The sequence below is a fragment of the Peromyscus eremicus genome, chromosome 9, assembly GCF_949786415.1.
Source record: "Peromyscus eremicus chromosome 9, PerEre_H2_v1, whole genome shotgun sequence".
In the NCBI taxonomy this organism is placed as follows: Eukaryota; Metazoa; Chordata; class Mammalia; order Rodentia; family Cricetidae; genus Peromyscus; species Peromyscus eremicus.
This window is the reverse complement of record NC_081425.1, coordinates 70,992,026-71,007,237: the sequence shown is the minus strand read 5'-3', so window position 1 is coordinate 71,007,237 and position 15,212 is coordinate 70,992,026. Positions and strand designations below refer to the sequence as shown.

Here is a 15,212-nt window from a genome sequence, read left to right as displayed (position 1 = left end):
CAATTTTTTTAAATGTGCATTTAGAATTAAGAACAGTGAGAATTTTTCTCTGAAATCATGCTAAATTTTACTCAGCAACTTGTTTTATGCAATTACTTTGCATTTAGGACAAGAGGTCATTTCTATAATTTAACCATTTATATCACAAACAAAGGTAATTTGCCTGATTCTAGAATCCCCTGGAGGCTCTTCATTCTAAGTCAATATGAAGCTCCTTCATGGAGATCCCTAGTTTTTCCCAGGATTTACATGGCGCTTTGTCAATTTCCTCAAGGCAGATTTAACATCTTCATTCCTCAGAGAATATATGACAGGATTCAGTAAGGGAGTACAAATGGTGTAGAAGACAGAAAGGAACTTATCCACAGACAACCTGCTAAAAGGCCATATGTAGAAGTAAATACAAGGCCCAAAGAAAAGAATCACTACTGTGATGTGGGCAGTTAGTGTAGAAAGTGCTTTGGATGACCCACTAGAGGACTGGTGCTGGACAGTGACAAAAATGATGATATAGGAGACAATTAAAGCCAGGAAACAACTCAGTGATATCAGGCCACTGTTAGCCAAGGTCAAAATTTCCATTCTGTATGTATCCATGCAAGCAAGTTTTATCACCAAGGGAAGATCACAGAAGAAGCTATCTACCTCATTGGGACCGCAGAATGGTAGATTCACTGTAAATGCCAAGTGGCTCACAGAATGAAGAATACCTACTGCCCAGGAAATAGACACAAAAATTATACATAACCTCCGATTCATAATTAGATTGTAGTGCAGTGGCTTACATATTGCTACAAACCTGTCATACCCCATAGCTACGAGCAACATCATTTCACTCCCAACAAAGCTATGAAGAAGAAATATCTGGGCCATGCAACCCTCAAAGGAAATAGTTTTGCGCTCAACAAAAAAGTCCACAAGCATCTTAGGAGTAGCAAAGTTAGATTGGCAGATATCAATGAATGAAAGGTTACTGAGTAAGAAGTACATAGGCGAGTTCAAATGTGAGTCAGAGAAAATGATGACAATAATCATGGCATTGCCCAAGACTGATGTCACATAGATAATAGAGAAGATGGTAAAAAGTAAAAGCTGAAGTCCCCAAGAGTTAGAAAGTCCCAGAAGCACAAACTCAGATACCGTGGATTCATTAGTGTGAGCCATATATCCAATGTAAAGTCACCTAAATGAAAATCAAGAAAATATTACCATCAATGGCACTGCAATATACCTAATTCATAAAGAAAATTACGGTGTGCTTTCAAGTGTATCAATTTAATTTGATAATGCATATATGGAAATGGAGTATAAAGTGAGAAACAAGTGTAATTACATATGTATATTATAATGAGAAAAAACACAGTTTATAAATTTTATCTTAAGGTTTTACTTTGTTTTTGGCATTTTGGTTAGCATAATTTAAAAGTGTAATAATGAATCCTTCAGAAGATTTTAAGAAGTTTGGGAACAATAATTAAAAATAAACTAAATATTGTATATGTTTTAGAGAATGAAGGAATTCGAAAGCAGGAAACAAACAGTTTATTAACTTCTCACCATCTTTACTAAAATCAAGAAAATATTACCATTGCCAAAATGTGAAATACCAACATAACTCCATTTCAGTGTGGAAAATAAACAGCATTTATTTAGTGGTGAGGAAAGACAAGGAATTAAGATTAATAATGTTAATCATGGTGAGGGGGTGAACAAGAAGAACAGAAGGAAGGAGAATATACTGTGATGGATGTGCTTACACACGTTAATCATTTAGCGCCATTTTTTGCTAGACTCAACCAACACAGTGTGCTCAGCCTTACAACCGTATACACACAAAACCAAAAATGAACTCAAAAGACTGCATTTATATACATTTGTACAAATGCACACGTGTGTATTTGTGTGTGTGTGTGTGTGTTGTCTAACAACAGTCAAATAAAAAGAGGCTGCCAATTTGAAAATGGTGGGGGACATGGGATAGGTTTAATAGGGAGGTCTGGGAGTGGCTGGAGACAGGAAAGGGGGGAGTGGTGAAATCCTATTTAATTGAAAACATATTTTTTTAAAAAAAGACTCATTTTTATTTCAAGAATTCTATTTTTTGATAGGTTTTAGTCTACATGTTTAAAAAAATGTAATAAAAAACAGGGAAATCCTGTTCACAGTCTCCTATAATTTCATAATTTAAGGAGAATAGTTCAGATTCAATGTTTAATCTCATTTTCTTCCTAATAACTAAGTTTCCCACCAGTAAAGATTAATAAAATTTCCCACTTGCAAACTATGTGATTGAGCAAATAATTGAATGTCCCTCAAATTATTTTCCATTATAGAATTTCTGAATGCAAAGGAGTTATATTATGGTACCATGTAGAATTTATGTCCTTATATACAGAACACTCGTAAACTTTTTTTAAATAAATCTTCTACTGCTGTTGTACCTCAAAAAGAAGTATTTTCAGATTTCTAAATATCTCATAGGAGAACCATTTTGGATGAAAGATCAAGTTAGTTACATGAAAATATTTATTATTTCAACATTATCTAAAAACTGTGGCAATCAAACAAACTCTGAAACAATAGATATCCACAATTGTATTTGTCTTTATTTTAACACATAGTATTTGTCTCACTACTCACTATAAGCCTTCAAGCAAAATTTGCTATCACTTTGTTAGTAACTCCATTCTTCATGAAAGGCAAATTTTAATAGTCAAAAAATATTTGTCCATTTAATGAGTAAATACTCTCTAGATAGAAAGCCTGAAAAAGGTGCCCAGGAGCAGATGGTGATTGTAACACAGTTCCCTGTGTTTATCAGATTCTGATCCAAATCATTGAAGGATTACCCCAAACCAGTACAGCTGGAATCATCAAGACAGAAAAAAGGAGAAAGATAATTTCCCTCTGTTGGACAGAATTTCCAACCAGACTGAGACAACTTCTTTCTCATCTTTCAGTTGCTGATTTTTTTCATTGAAAATGTTTATTAATTATATCTGTAAACATATACTCATAATCCATGTTTAGTACTTACAGTTTTAATAATTTATTTTTCTTTACTTTCACCAAATTTAGTATTCTTTAGTTTGTATGTATCATCTCATATTCTCCTATGAGTCTTCATGTTGCAAGTATCTGTAATACAGTTTTAACTTGGTTCTGCTCTCCTGCTGTCAACCACAGAACTCCAACGGACTAAGGCAGTGTAATACAACAATTTATATGTTTGCCACAGAAAGCTGCTTTCACTGGGAAAGAAATATGCCTCTAGAGATATGTGGTAATCCTTAAGCAAGAGTAACTGTGTTTCCTGAAATAATTTTTATGGGAATAAAAATGTTGTAATTTTTCTGGTTATTGTAATCAGGTAATAGACAAACATGAAATCCAGAGATTGCTTGGTATTTACAGATTAAGTCAGAGAAATTATTTTTCAGTCTCTAACTTTCTGTCAATAAGTGACCATAATTGCTTTAGAGTAGTGTCTGTCAATAAAAAGGAGCTCACTACTTCAAAAAACAGTTGAATTTATTGTCTAATCTTATCATCTGTATTAGAAATCCAAAACTATCCTCCCTTAAAAATGATTCTTCAGGCATTTAGGCTTTCTCAATTTTTCTCCATATATCAATAATCTTTTCACTGTGTTTTAGATAAGCTGTCCAGATCACCAAATATTCTGATGTATATTTCATTTTTAAGTAATAAAATTGAAAATAAGATCACTTATTTATACTTGTTTATTTAGTGTGTACACATATACATATGCACTCAAGAAAAAAATACTAAAATACATAATAATGGACCAACAATAAAAGATGTTTTATAGGCCGGGCGGTGGTGGTGCACACCTTTAATCCCAGCACTCGGGAGGCAGAGCCAGGCGGATCTCTGTGAGTTCGAGGCCAGCCTGGGCTACCAAGTGAGTCCCAGGAAAGGCGCAAAGCTACACAGAGAAACCCTGTCTCAAAAAAACAAAAAAAAAAAAAGATGTTTTATAATTAGGTAAATATAATCTTGGTTGTGTTTCATGCTATCTTGTTCCTAAAGATTCAGTTAATTTTTTAAGATGTTTTTCTGCAAAATTTTCATCAACATGTTTAATAATAAATTATTCTGAAACTTACTTTCAGTTTAATTTGATTGAAATAATTCATTCTGCTTTTAAAACAATCATGTTCAGCTAGTCTTCAAAACTCATCAATTATAAAAGAGTGACATTGGAAAAACACAAATTTAAGACTAGAAAAATACAATAATTTAAAACTGTTAGAAAATTCAATGTCTGAAATGATCACTGAACCAAAAGTAAAATAAAATGTAGATTATTCAAGGGAAAATGGTATTATTACATTTGAATTTTTCCAAACAAAATAGACACACTTACGAAAAAAGTATATTTACAGGAGTGATGCAAATTCTAAACAGTATAAAGACCAGTTCAACAATGGCAAAGCACAATGGTAACTTTAGTATTTATCCTTTTAAAATTTTATTCCCTATTCTCTTCTATCTTGAATATTTAACCTGGAATGTGAACTTATAGAAATAATGTACTTTTAAATAAAATATCTATAAAACTCAAATAAAGAAAATAGATAACATTCACAATAGATATAAATGATAAAATATAAAGTATCTTAAAGAGTCAGTCATAAATATACAAGTAGTAACAAATGAAATTTTTTTCATTACTATCATTTTAAAGAACACTAAAAGTCATAGGAAGTTATACATTCTAAAACAAACAGTTTCAATTAATGATTAAATATTTTTTTAGTCAACTGACTTTTTAAATTTATAATATTTTTATATTTTACATACTAACCACAGATCCCCTCTCATCCCTCCTCCTGCTCCCCATCCCTGGCCCACCCCCCATCTTCTCCTCTAAAGGGATAAGGCCTCCCATGGTGAGTCAGCAAAACCATTCAGTTGAGGCAGGACCAAGCCCCTCCCCTCTGCATCAAGAATGGTAAAGATGTTCAACCATAGGTAATGGGCTCCAGAAAGCCAGTTCATGAACCAGGAATAGATCCTGATCCCACTGCCAGGGGCTCCTCAAACAGACCAAGTAATTAGATTGGTGAATACCCTAGCTGTCATCATAGAGCCTTCATCCAGCAACTGATAGAAGCAGATGCAGACAGAGATCCACAGCCAAACACCAGGCTGAGCTCTGGGAGTCCAATCAAAGAGAAGGAAGTGGGATTATATGAGCAAGGGGGCTTAAGATCACGATTGGGAAATCTACAAAGACAATTGAACCAAGCTCATAGGAACTCACGAACTTTAGAACAATAGCTGTGTAACCTGCATCAGACCAGACTACACCCTCTGCATACGGGAGACAGCTGTGTAGATTAAATGTTTTTAAGACAAACAGTAGAGATGTAAATATAATGCATCTTCTTTAAGAAAATAGAATTATTTTTTAGAAACTGTATCAGCTAAACTGTGATACTTATCTCTGTTGTTAACTTCACTGCAGCTGGAATCAATGAAATGCAAATGACTGAACACACGTGTTAGGGACTTTCTTAATGGATCATTGGAGGTGGGAAGACTGATACTAAATCTGTGCCACACATTATGGTGGCAGTCCACACACACACACACACACACACACACACACACACACGCACGCGCGTGCACACACACACGTACGCACGCACGCACAAAGAAAGCTTTTGCTTTTCCTCTGTTTGCCTTCATTCCTGTTGGCAAGTTCATATATTCTATACCTGGGGTGTCCCTTCTCTGATATTAGAACCTAATTCTTTGGGATTCCAACATAGATTGAAGGCCAGCAGCTCTCAAGGACTCTTCTAGGCTGCCAGCCAGATTGAAACTACTGAGACATCCAGCCCTGGGTGCTGAAAACTGATCCTTGCTTGGCCTTCCAATCTGAAGAAAACCATTGTTGGTCTAACCAATGGTAACTGCACACTGGGAAGAAAGAGGAAAGTCAGACTTTATAGAGTTTATGGTTCTCAATTGACACTGGTCCCAGAAACTGCAAATAGCACTGTTGCCCTCTAGTAAAAGCAGGAGCTTATGTAGTTAGGTGATTAATGGAACGTTGACTGAAGTCTTACATTGGACCAGTAGGTCCTCAAACTCACTCCTTGGTTATTTCCCAGGGTCCAGAATGTATAATTGGGATAGAAAACTTAGAAGTTGGAAAAATTCTCACATTGTTTTCCTAACCTGTGAAGTGATAGGTATTATGATTGGAAAAGTTAAAAGTTAAAATGAAAGATATTGGCATTGCCTTTACAAAGGAAAATAGTGAAGCAAAAAAATATCATTTCATCCTCTAGAGGAATTGCAGAAATTAGGACCACCAATAAATACTTGAAAAATGCAGGATCATTGGTTCCCAGGACATCTCCCTTCAGTTCTAGTTTTTGGCCTGTGCAGAAGACAGACAGAACATTTGTCTCTTCCACAAAATATCACACTGGTCCACTATGTTGATGACATTATGCTGACTGGACAAGATGAGGAGGAAGTAGCAACCACTTTGGATTTTTAGGTAGTGCATATGTCCATAAGATGATTGGAAATAAATCCAATCAAAATTCAAGAACTTTATACCTCGGTGAAATTTTTAGGAGTCCATGGGTGTGGGCCATTACCATGTAAGGCAGTGATTCTCAACATTCTTAACGCTGTGACCCTTTAATACAGTCCCTCATATTTATGTTTTTAATTAATAATTGTAATCTCACTAAGGTTATCATAATGTGAATATTTGATATGAAGGATATCTGATATGTAATCCCTGTAAAAGAGTCATTCAACCCCAAAGGGATTTCAATCCACAGGTTGAGAACCACCACCCTAGCCATCTCCTGCTATGATCTTACACTATGATTAAAGTCAATGAGAACTTAATACAAACAGTTCAGGCAGGGTTGGTTGCAAAGGACCCAGACCATTTAGGAATGAAATCATGAGTCACTACTTCAGGGAAAGAACCAAGACCTATTTATTGAGTTGCTTCCTAAATATGGCAGAAATACAGAATTGGTAGTAGAGGAATTACTAGATAAGACCTTGAGACCAGCTTTAGAAATGAGGATTGTAACTAACACGAGTATTTCTATCATATTTAAGAATATGTTTGTAGTCTCACTTCTAGGCACCCCACAAACAGACCAAACTACACAACTGTTGCCCATATGCAGAGGGTCTAGGTCAGTCCCATGCAGGCTCCCTAGCTGTCAGTCTAGAGTCTGTGAGCTCCCACAAGCTTGAGTCAGCTGTCTCTGTGGGTTTCCCCATCATGATCTTAATGTCCCTTGCTCATATAATCCCTCCTTCGTCTCTTCAACTGGTCAGGACCTATCCCTGGTGCATGAGCTGAATTTTTGGAACCTATTTCCTATGGTGGGATGTCTAGTTCAACCTTGATGCAGGAAGGAGGAGCTTGGCCCTGCCTTAACTTGATATGACATGCTTTGTTAACTCCTATCGGGGAGGTCTTACCCTTTCTGAATTGAGATGGAAGAGGAGTGGATGAATGGAGGGGATAGAAGGAAGATGTGTGTAGGGAATAGGAGGAGAGGAGGGAGGAGAAACTGTAGTTGGTATGTAAAATAAATAAAAAATTAATAAAAAAGAATATGTGTGTATATATATACATGTGCATTAAGCAGACATTGTTTTTTCTTTCCTTACTTATCATATAGTAAAGCACAGGCTGTACTTTTATCAGTATTTATTGTCATATTTATGTTATGAGGTACTAAGAGGAATATCCCTCAAGGAACATTGCCACATATTCTAAAATTAGTAATGCATTTGCATTTGTAGGTGGGATAGTAATATCATGTTAGGCAGAATTCTGGTCTGTTACTATTTTCATGTGGGAGCCCACAATAACTCCACCTTGTGGCTTGATTTCATCTTGAATTAAGGTCAAAGAGTTCAAGCTTGTTTTTGCTCCACAAGACTGAATAACAGGATGTTTGGCCAAGGGTGTCGTTATTAGATGTTTTGCTCCTCAAGGCCAAATAACAAGCTGTTTGGCCAAAGGCATGGTTATTAGATGCTTTGAGAATTAAGAAGGTGTTTGTGCTTATTTGTTCCTTGAACCATGGTAAGGAAGTCTTTTGCCTCCCCTTGTTTTGGGTATAAAAAGGCTGTGAGAAATAAATTCGGGCTGCTGCAGTATTCACTATCTTCTCTCTCTGTCTTTTCTTAATCCTCACTCCTCTATTCAGGTACTGTTCAAAAGGTCAGCTCTTCTCGACATTTTCATTTGGGAATTATGTTTGATATAAGGAGATGTTATTGTGTGTCAAGTTGACAAGGGGTGAATTTGTGTTGGCTGTTCTTGATTATCAACTTGATTACATCTGGATTCCACTAAAAACCAAGTAGTTTGGCACACTTGTGAGGGATTTTCTTGGTTGTATCATTTGACATGGAAAGATTCACCCTAAATCTGGGCAACACATTTTGGTAGCAGTCCACACAAGAAGACATGAAAAGGGTAGCTTTTGATTTTTGCCTGCTTGTCCTCATTCTTGCTGGCAAGTTCATATGTCCTGTTGCTGAGGCCTGCCATTGAACTTCAATCATTGGGATTTCAATATATTCTGAAGACCAGCAGCTCTCCTAGACCCTCCAGGTCTCAGAGCACCAGAATGTGAATGCGGAGATATCCTGCACTGTGATACCATATTTTTATCGTATTTTTGGCCTTTCCTTCTATAGTCAGCCATTGTTTGACTAGCTGAAGTACAGCCTCTAAGCCACTTTAATAGACCCACTTTTAATAGATATATATCCATTCTGTTAGTTCTGTTCCTCTAGAGAACCCTGACAAATACAGTTACCTTTGCATTGTTGTGACCCAAATGTCTGCCAGAAATAATGTAAGGAGAAAAGATTTGTTTGGGATTATAATTTTCAAGGGTTTCAATTTCTCATGAGAGGATGGAAATCACAGAAAATCTCAATTCACAGTGGTGAGAACATGTGACTAAGGTTGTTTATATCATCACAGACCAAAAACTATGCAGTGGTACAGGAAGAATATATGGATAATATAATCTCATTAAGTACATACAGTATCCCATTTCTTTCAGCTAGTTCCCATGTTAAGAAGTTTTTGTAGCCTTCTACAATAGTTTCACTTAACTAGAGAACAAATATTCATAACCAAACTGTGAAAAATGTTTCAAATTTAATCCATATAGAAGTTGGAAAAATATAGTTTGGTTGGTGTCTATGCTTGTCTATATTTGTATCTGCTGCTATATTGATAGCCATTTGGTAACTGCAGACATTTTAAATGTGAGTTTTTTGTCTAAATTCTGTTCAGAAATATTCTTCATTTTACGATTCTAAAAACTCAGACTTGTCAAGCTTTTATCATTTATAAAAAGGAAACTGGCCCCTGTTCTACCACAGACCATGCCTGCTAGAAGACTGGTAGCCTTCCCACAGACCTTCTATGCTCTCTCTGTTACCACCAGAAGGCCCAGTCCCTCAGACTTATCCCTAGAACTGCAACAAAACACCAGGGCAACCTCACTTCCACCCTGTCCATGCCTCCTGTGGATCTCACAGACCACCCACTCCTGGCCTACTAGAAATGAGCACCAGGAGCTATAATCACCCCAAACCCAGATGCCTAGACACCATCATAAGAAGACAATAATAGTCAGGACAGTATGTCTTCACTAGAGCCCAGCTATCCTACAACAGCAGGCCCTGAATGTTTGAACATAGCTGAAGCACAGGAAAAGACCTTAAAACCACCTATATGAAAATGGTAGAGGTTCCTAAAGAGGAAATGAATAGATCCCTTAAAGAAATCCAGGAAAACACAAACAATTGGAGGTAATGAATGAATCCCTTAAAGAACACCAAGAAAACACAAGAGTTAAAGGAAACAAATAAAATAGTTTATGACCTGAAAAGGAAAATAGAAATAATAAAGAAAACACAAACTGAGGTAATTCTGGAAGTGAAATATTTAGGAATTTGAACAGGAACTGCAGAGGCAAGCTTTGCCAACAGATTACATGAGATGGAAGAGAGAATATCAGGCATTGAAGATACAACGGAAGAAATGAATATACCACCACCACCACTAACAACAACAAAATCATAGGAATCCACAAGCATTAGCCACTGATATCTCTTAACTTCAGTGGTCTCAATTCCCTAATAAAAAGATACAGACTAACAGAATGCAAAATGAGGATCCAGCCTTCTGCTGTATCCAAGAAACACACCTCAACATCAATGATTGGGTATATAGGGTTGGAAAAAGATATACCAAGCAAATGGACCTAAGGAGGAAGTTGGTGTACACACTTTAATATCTAGTGAAATAAACTTCAAACCAAAACTAATCAAAAGAGAAGGGGAAGGACACTTCATACTCACAAGAGTAAATATTCACTAAGATGGCATTTTACTTTTTAACATCTATTCCCTAAACACAAGGGCAACCACTTTTGTAAAAGAAACACTACTCGCCAGGCAATGATGGCACACACCTTTAATCCCAGCATTTGGGAGGCAGAGCTAGGCAGATCTCTGAGTTCAAGGCCAGCCTGGTCTACAGAGCGAGATCCAAGACAGGGACCAAAACTACACAGAGAAATCCTGTCTCAAAAAACAAAAAACAAAAAAAAAGAAACACTACTACAGCAGCTTAAAACACATATGGACCCTCACAATGATATTGGGAGACTTCAATATCCCACTCTTACCAATGTACAGATCATCCAGACAAAAACTAAACAGAGAAGTGGTAGTGATAACAGACTTTATAAAACAAATGGACCTAATGTATATTTACAGAACATTTTACCCAAACCCAAAAGAACATACTTTCTTCTCAGCACTTCATGGAACTTTTTCTGATATTGAACACATACTTGAACACTGTAAGCAAGTCTCAACAGCTACAAAGAAATCTGAAATACCTCACTGTCTTCTAGCATGCCACCAGAGATTAAAGTTGGATATCGAAAATGACACAAGAGGTAGCTTACAAACTCATGGAAACTGAACAACTTTCTACTGAATGAAAACTAGGGCAACTGAAATCTACAAGACTTACGCCCTACCCCAATACCCATCCACCTGTGACCCCCAGTAACTTCCTGAGACACAGAATCTTCCAGCTCTCATTGGGCCAAGGGGTGAGTGACTCTTCTCCCACCCAGAGAGCCCTGCCTCTAGGACCCAGGCCCTGGGACACAGCCAGTGCCCTGGAACCCCTACCCAATTCTGCCCCAGTTGCTGACCAGCAGGGAAAACTCCTGCAGGTAGGCTCCCCCACCAAAACCCCCATCAGACCCTGCAATCTACAAGTTCCACACCTTACCCCAATACCCATCTGCCTGCAACCCCAGTAACTTCCTGAGACACGGAATCCACCAGCTCTCATTGGACCAAGAGTAACTTCCTGAGACACAGAATCCACCAGCTCTCTGTAGCCTTTGAGTCCTCACTCAGAATGAATCTGAACTGCTGCTGCTAAAAGTCTAAAAGCTTAACCAGCTCTAGTTCCTGGTTTTCATGCCTTATATACATTTCTGCTTTCTGCCATCACTTCCTGGGATTAAAGGCATGAGTCACCATGCCTAGCTGTTTCCAGTGTAGCTTTGAACTCACAGTGATTCAGATGGATCTCTGCCTCCCAAGTGATAGGATTAAAGTTGTGTGTGTGCCATCATTTTCTGGTCTCTATGTCCATCTAGTAGCTGTTCTGTCCTCTGACTCCAGATAAGTTTATTAGGATGCACAATATATTGGGGAACATAATACATCACCACAGCTCTCATTGGACCAAGAGTGGCTTCCTGAGACACAGAATCTGTCAGCTCTGACTGGACCAAGAACCCTAATAAGACCAAGAGCGGCTCCCTGAGCCACAGAATCAGATAGCTTGGATTGTACCAAGCGCAGCTCCATGAGATACAGAATCTGCCAGCTCCAATTAGACCAAGACCTAAGATTGGACCCAGAGGGGCCCCCTGAGACACAGACACAGCAAATACAAATTGGACCAATAGCAACTTGCTCAGACACAGGCACCTCTCGCACCTATCAGAGGAAGAGATGGGTAGACACCAGTGTAAAAATACATACAACAACATAAAGAGCAATATGGCATCACAAGAACCTAGCCCTTCTACAACAGCAAGACCTGAACATCACAATATAGAAGAAGCAGAAAAAAGTGACCTTAAAAATAACTTCATGAAGATGCTAGAGGCATTTAAAGAGGAAATGAAAAATCCTGTTAAAGAAATTGAAGAAAAGACAAACAAAAAAATAGAAGAAATCAATTAAGAAATTGAGGAAAAGACAAACAAAAATCAGAAGAAATCAATAAATCCCTAAAGAAAGCCAAAAAAACATAAAAAAGTGATTAAACATGTGAAGGAAATAGTTCAAGATCTGAACAGTAAAATAGAAACAATGAAGAAGACACAAACAGAGGGAATGCTGGAAATAGAAAATCTGAGTAAACGAACAGGAAACACAGATGCAAGCATAACCAACAGAATACAAGAGATGAAAGAGAGTATCTCTGGTGTAGAGGGTACAATAGAGGAAATAGATTCATCAGTCAAAGAAAACACCAAAGCCAAAAAAGAAAACTAATAAAAATCAAATTTCTAAATTTATCCCTGACAAAGAATTGGGTCCCCACTCATTTTTTGCACCATATTCACATTTACCTATTACTAAAACAATCAGTCTATACATACTATTTAATAATCAAATATTCAGTGCTTTTTTTCCTTTGGGGGTATACTTAACTTTTGCTTAGATTAAAAACTAGGAAAACAATACTAATATTTATTAATCTTCTTTATATTATCATTCTTATTTACTCCACTGCTTAGGTATGAAAATATTTGTAGGTAGACAACTGATTTGAATAACTTAGTTTTAACTCAATGAAGGGAAATCCTTGCTACTAATGGCATTTCAGAAATTTTGGATGGTCTGAAGTAACGAGCTGTAATTTTTCCCATGACAGCTTTCATATCTCTATTTCTTAGTGTGTAAATAATGGGGTTTAGGATGGGAGTGAAAACTGTATAAAATATAGCAAGAATTTTATCCACTGGGTAAGTAGTAAAGGGCCACACATAGATGAAGATGCAAGGTCCAAAGAATAATACTACTACCATGATGTGAGCAGCCAGTGTAGAAAACGCCTTGGCCATGGCAGCAGAAGACTTGAACCAAACTGTGACAAGAATTATGGCATAGGAGCTCACCAAAAGAGAGAAAGTGCTTAAGGAGAGAATTCCACTGTTTACCACAATTAGTATTTCGGTGATGTATGAGTCAATGCAGGCTAGCTTGACCACTCGAGGAAGGTCACAAAAAAAGCTGTCTACTTCATTGGGTCCACAAAATGCCAGGTTTACAGTAAATGACAATTGACTCAATGTATGCACCAATCCCACAGCCCAGGAGATTATTACTAAGGCAGTACATGTACTTCTGTTCATGATGACCATGTAATGTAGAGGCTTACATATGGCCACATATCTGTCATAAGCCATGGAGACCAGCAGTACCATCTCCCCTCCTGTAAAGAGATGAATGAAAAAAATCTGGGCTATGCAGCCACTAAAGGATATTGTCTTGTGCTCACTCAGAAAGTCTGCAATCATTTTAGGTGTGGCAAAAGAAGCCTGACAAATGTCAAAAAAGGAAAGGTTTCCCAGAAGAAAATACATGGGGGAGTGCAGGCTGCTGTCAGAAGTCACGGCTAGGATGATGAGAAGGTTTCCTAATACAATGACAATATACAACACAGAGAAGAAGACAAAGAAGAAAAACTGAAGTTCCCGAGAACTGGAGAGCCCAAGCAACACAAACTCAGACACCACTGAATAATTGATCTTCTCCATGGATTCAGGCTACAGACTTGCACTGAAACAACCTTAAAAGAGAGGAAATGAAAAGAGATAACATTTTAATGCAAAGGACTCTGAGACATCTAATGTAAATCTTATTTACTGAATGCCAAATCTAAACACCAGTCATTTAAACAACCATGCCAACAAATCTACACAGGTAGAAGGAGCTTCTAGGAATGTATAAATGATGCCTAATGGTTTGATCAAGAAAAGGGAGGTGGGCACAAAGTTCTTCACCTAGTAGAAGCATTATTAGCAATTAATAGCTCCAAGGAGAGGATGAAGTCAGTTTTCTTTGACAATGATGCCTCCAATAAGTGGACCATGCTCTAGCACAAAGACACATACTGAAAAATATATGGATGCATAGGGGATTTAATGGGTTTGAACAAAAAGAACACAAAGTAGGGGTGGGCAGGGAACGGGGTTGGATCTGGAAGGACTTGGGGGAGGGAATGAATATGATCAAAATACATTGCACAAAATTCTTAATGAACTAGTCAAAAGTTTCATTAGCATTGGTAGAAATGTTTGCATTTCTGAACAGGTTTATCAGTTTCAAATGCTGACCTGTGGTAACAAAAGTGGAGAACTACAAGGATAGAAGATTAGAAGACTGGAGGACTTATTCACAAATCAATTCTTCTAAGAAAAATTGTAGAATGGGCAAAAAATAAAACACAGATCTATGGTCACTTTCCACTACTAATTTTAAGTATGACATTTGATTTAACCATCTAAGGGATATACAGAACTTGGTAGTTATTTTGTAGTGTAAAGTAACACTGGTTAGTTTAGGCTAATATTTTTTCTCTTTTTTAACTCTTCATGTTAAAAAATATGTGTGTACCTACTTTACAGAAGGTAGTATAGTTTAAGTATGACAATGCATGGCATTTACCATATGAGTAATTTTATTATAATGTTCCTCTTAATACATTAAAATTCTATAATAAAACATATAAAAATTCAAACTGTTGCTCCAAGTTGTATACACTTTAGATGATCCCTACTAGAAGACACTATTTAATACATGTCATCTTGACCTACAGTTCTAACATATTTGTCAATTACTAACCTCAAACAGTTCATAAATGAAATTATTATTATTAAAAATGTGTTTTTACTTATTGTTCATGAATAGTACCTACATTTTCATTTTATTTTCCTATAAAAATTAGGTGCTACTTATATTCTTTTTTTTTTGAGTGATTATTGGTTTCTGTGAGTGCTAGCTTTGGTGCGTTGTGGGGGGGGGACAGGGTTGGAGTTTTCACTGCCCTGTAA

At 37.0% G+C, this 15,212-nt stretch overlaps 2 protein-coding genes across 2 annotated transcripts; both read right to left on the bottom strand.

The window, feature by feature from the left end:
- Nucleotides 1-228: 228 nt before the first annotated feature.
- Nucleotides 229-1,164, bottom strand: LOC131920073 (olfactory receptor 4K1). Its single transcript, XM_059274491.1, has one exon. The coding sequence runs from the start codon at nucleotides 1,162-1,164 to the stop codon at nucleotides 229-231; it is 936 nt and encodes a 311-aa protein (XP_059130474.1).
- An 11,780-nt stretch (nucleotides 1,165-12,944) lies between these two features.
- On the bottom strand, nucleotides 12,945-13,919 carry LOC131920072 (olfactory receptor 4K5). The gene has a single exon (XM_059274490.1). It carries the CDS (start codon nucleotides 13,914-13,916, stop codon nucleotides 12,945-12,947), a length of 972 nt encoding a protein of 323 aa, XP_059130473.1. The 5' UTR covers nucleotides 13,917-13,919.
- Nucleotides 13,920-15,212: the final 1,293 nt, after the last annotated feature.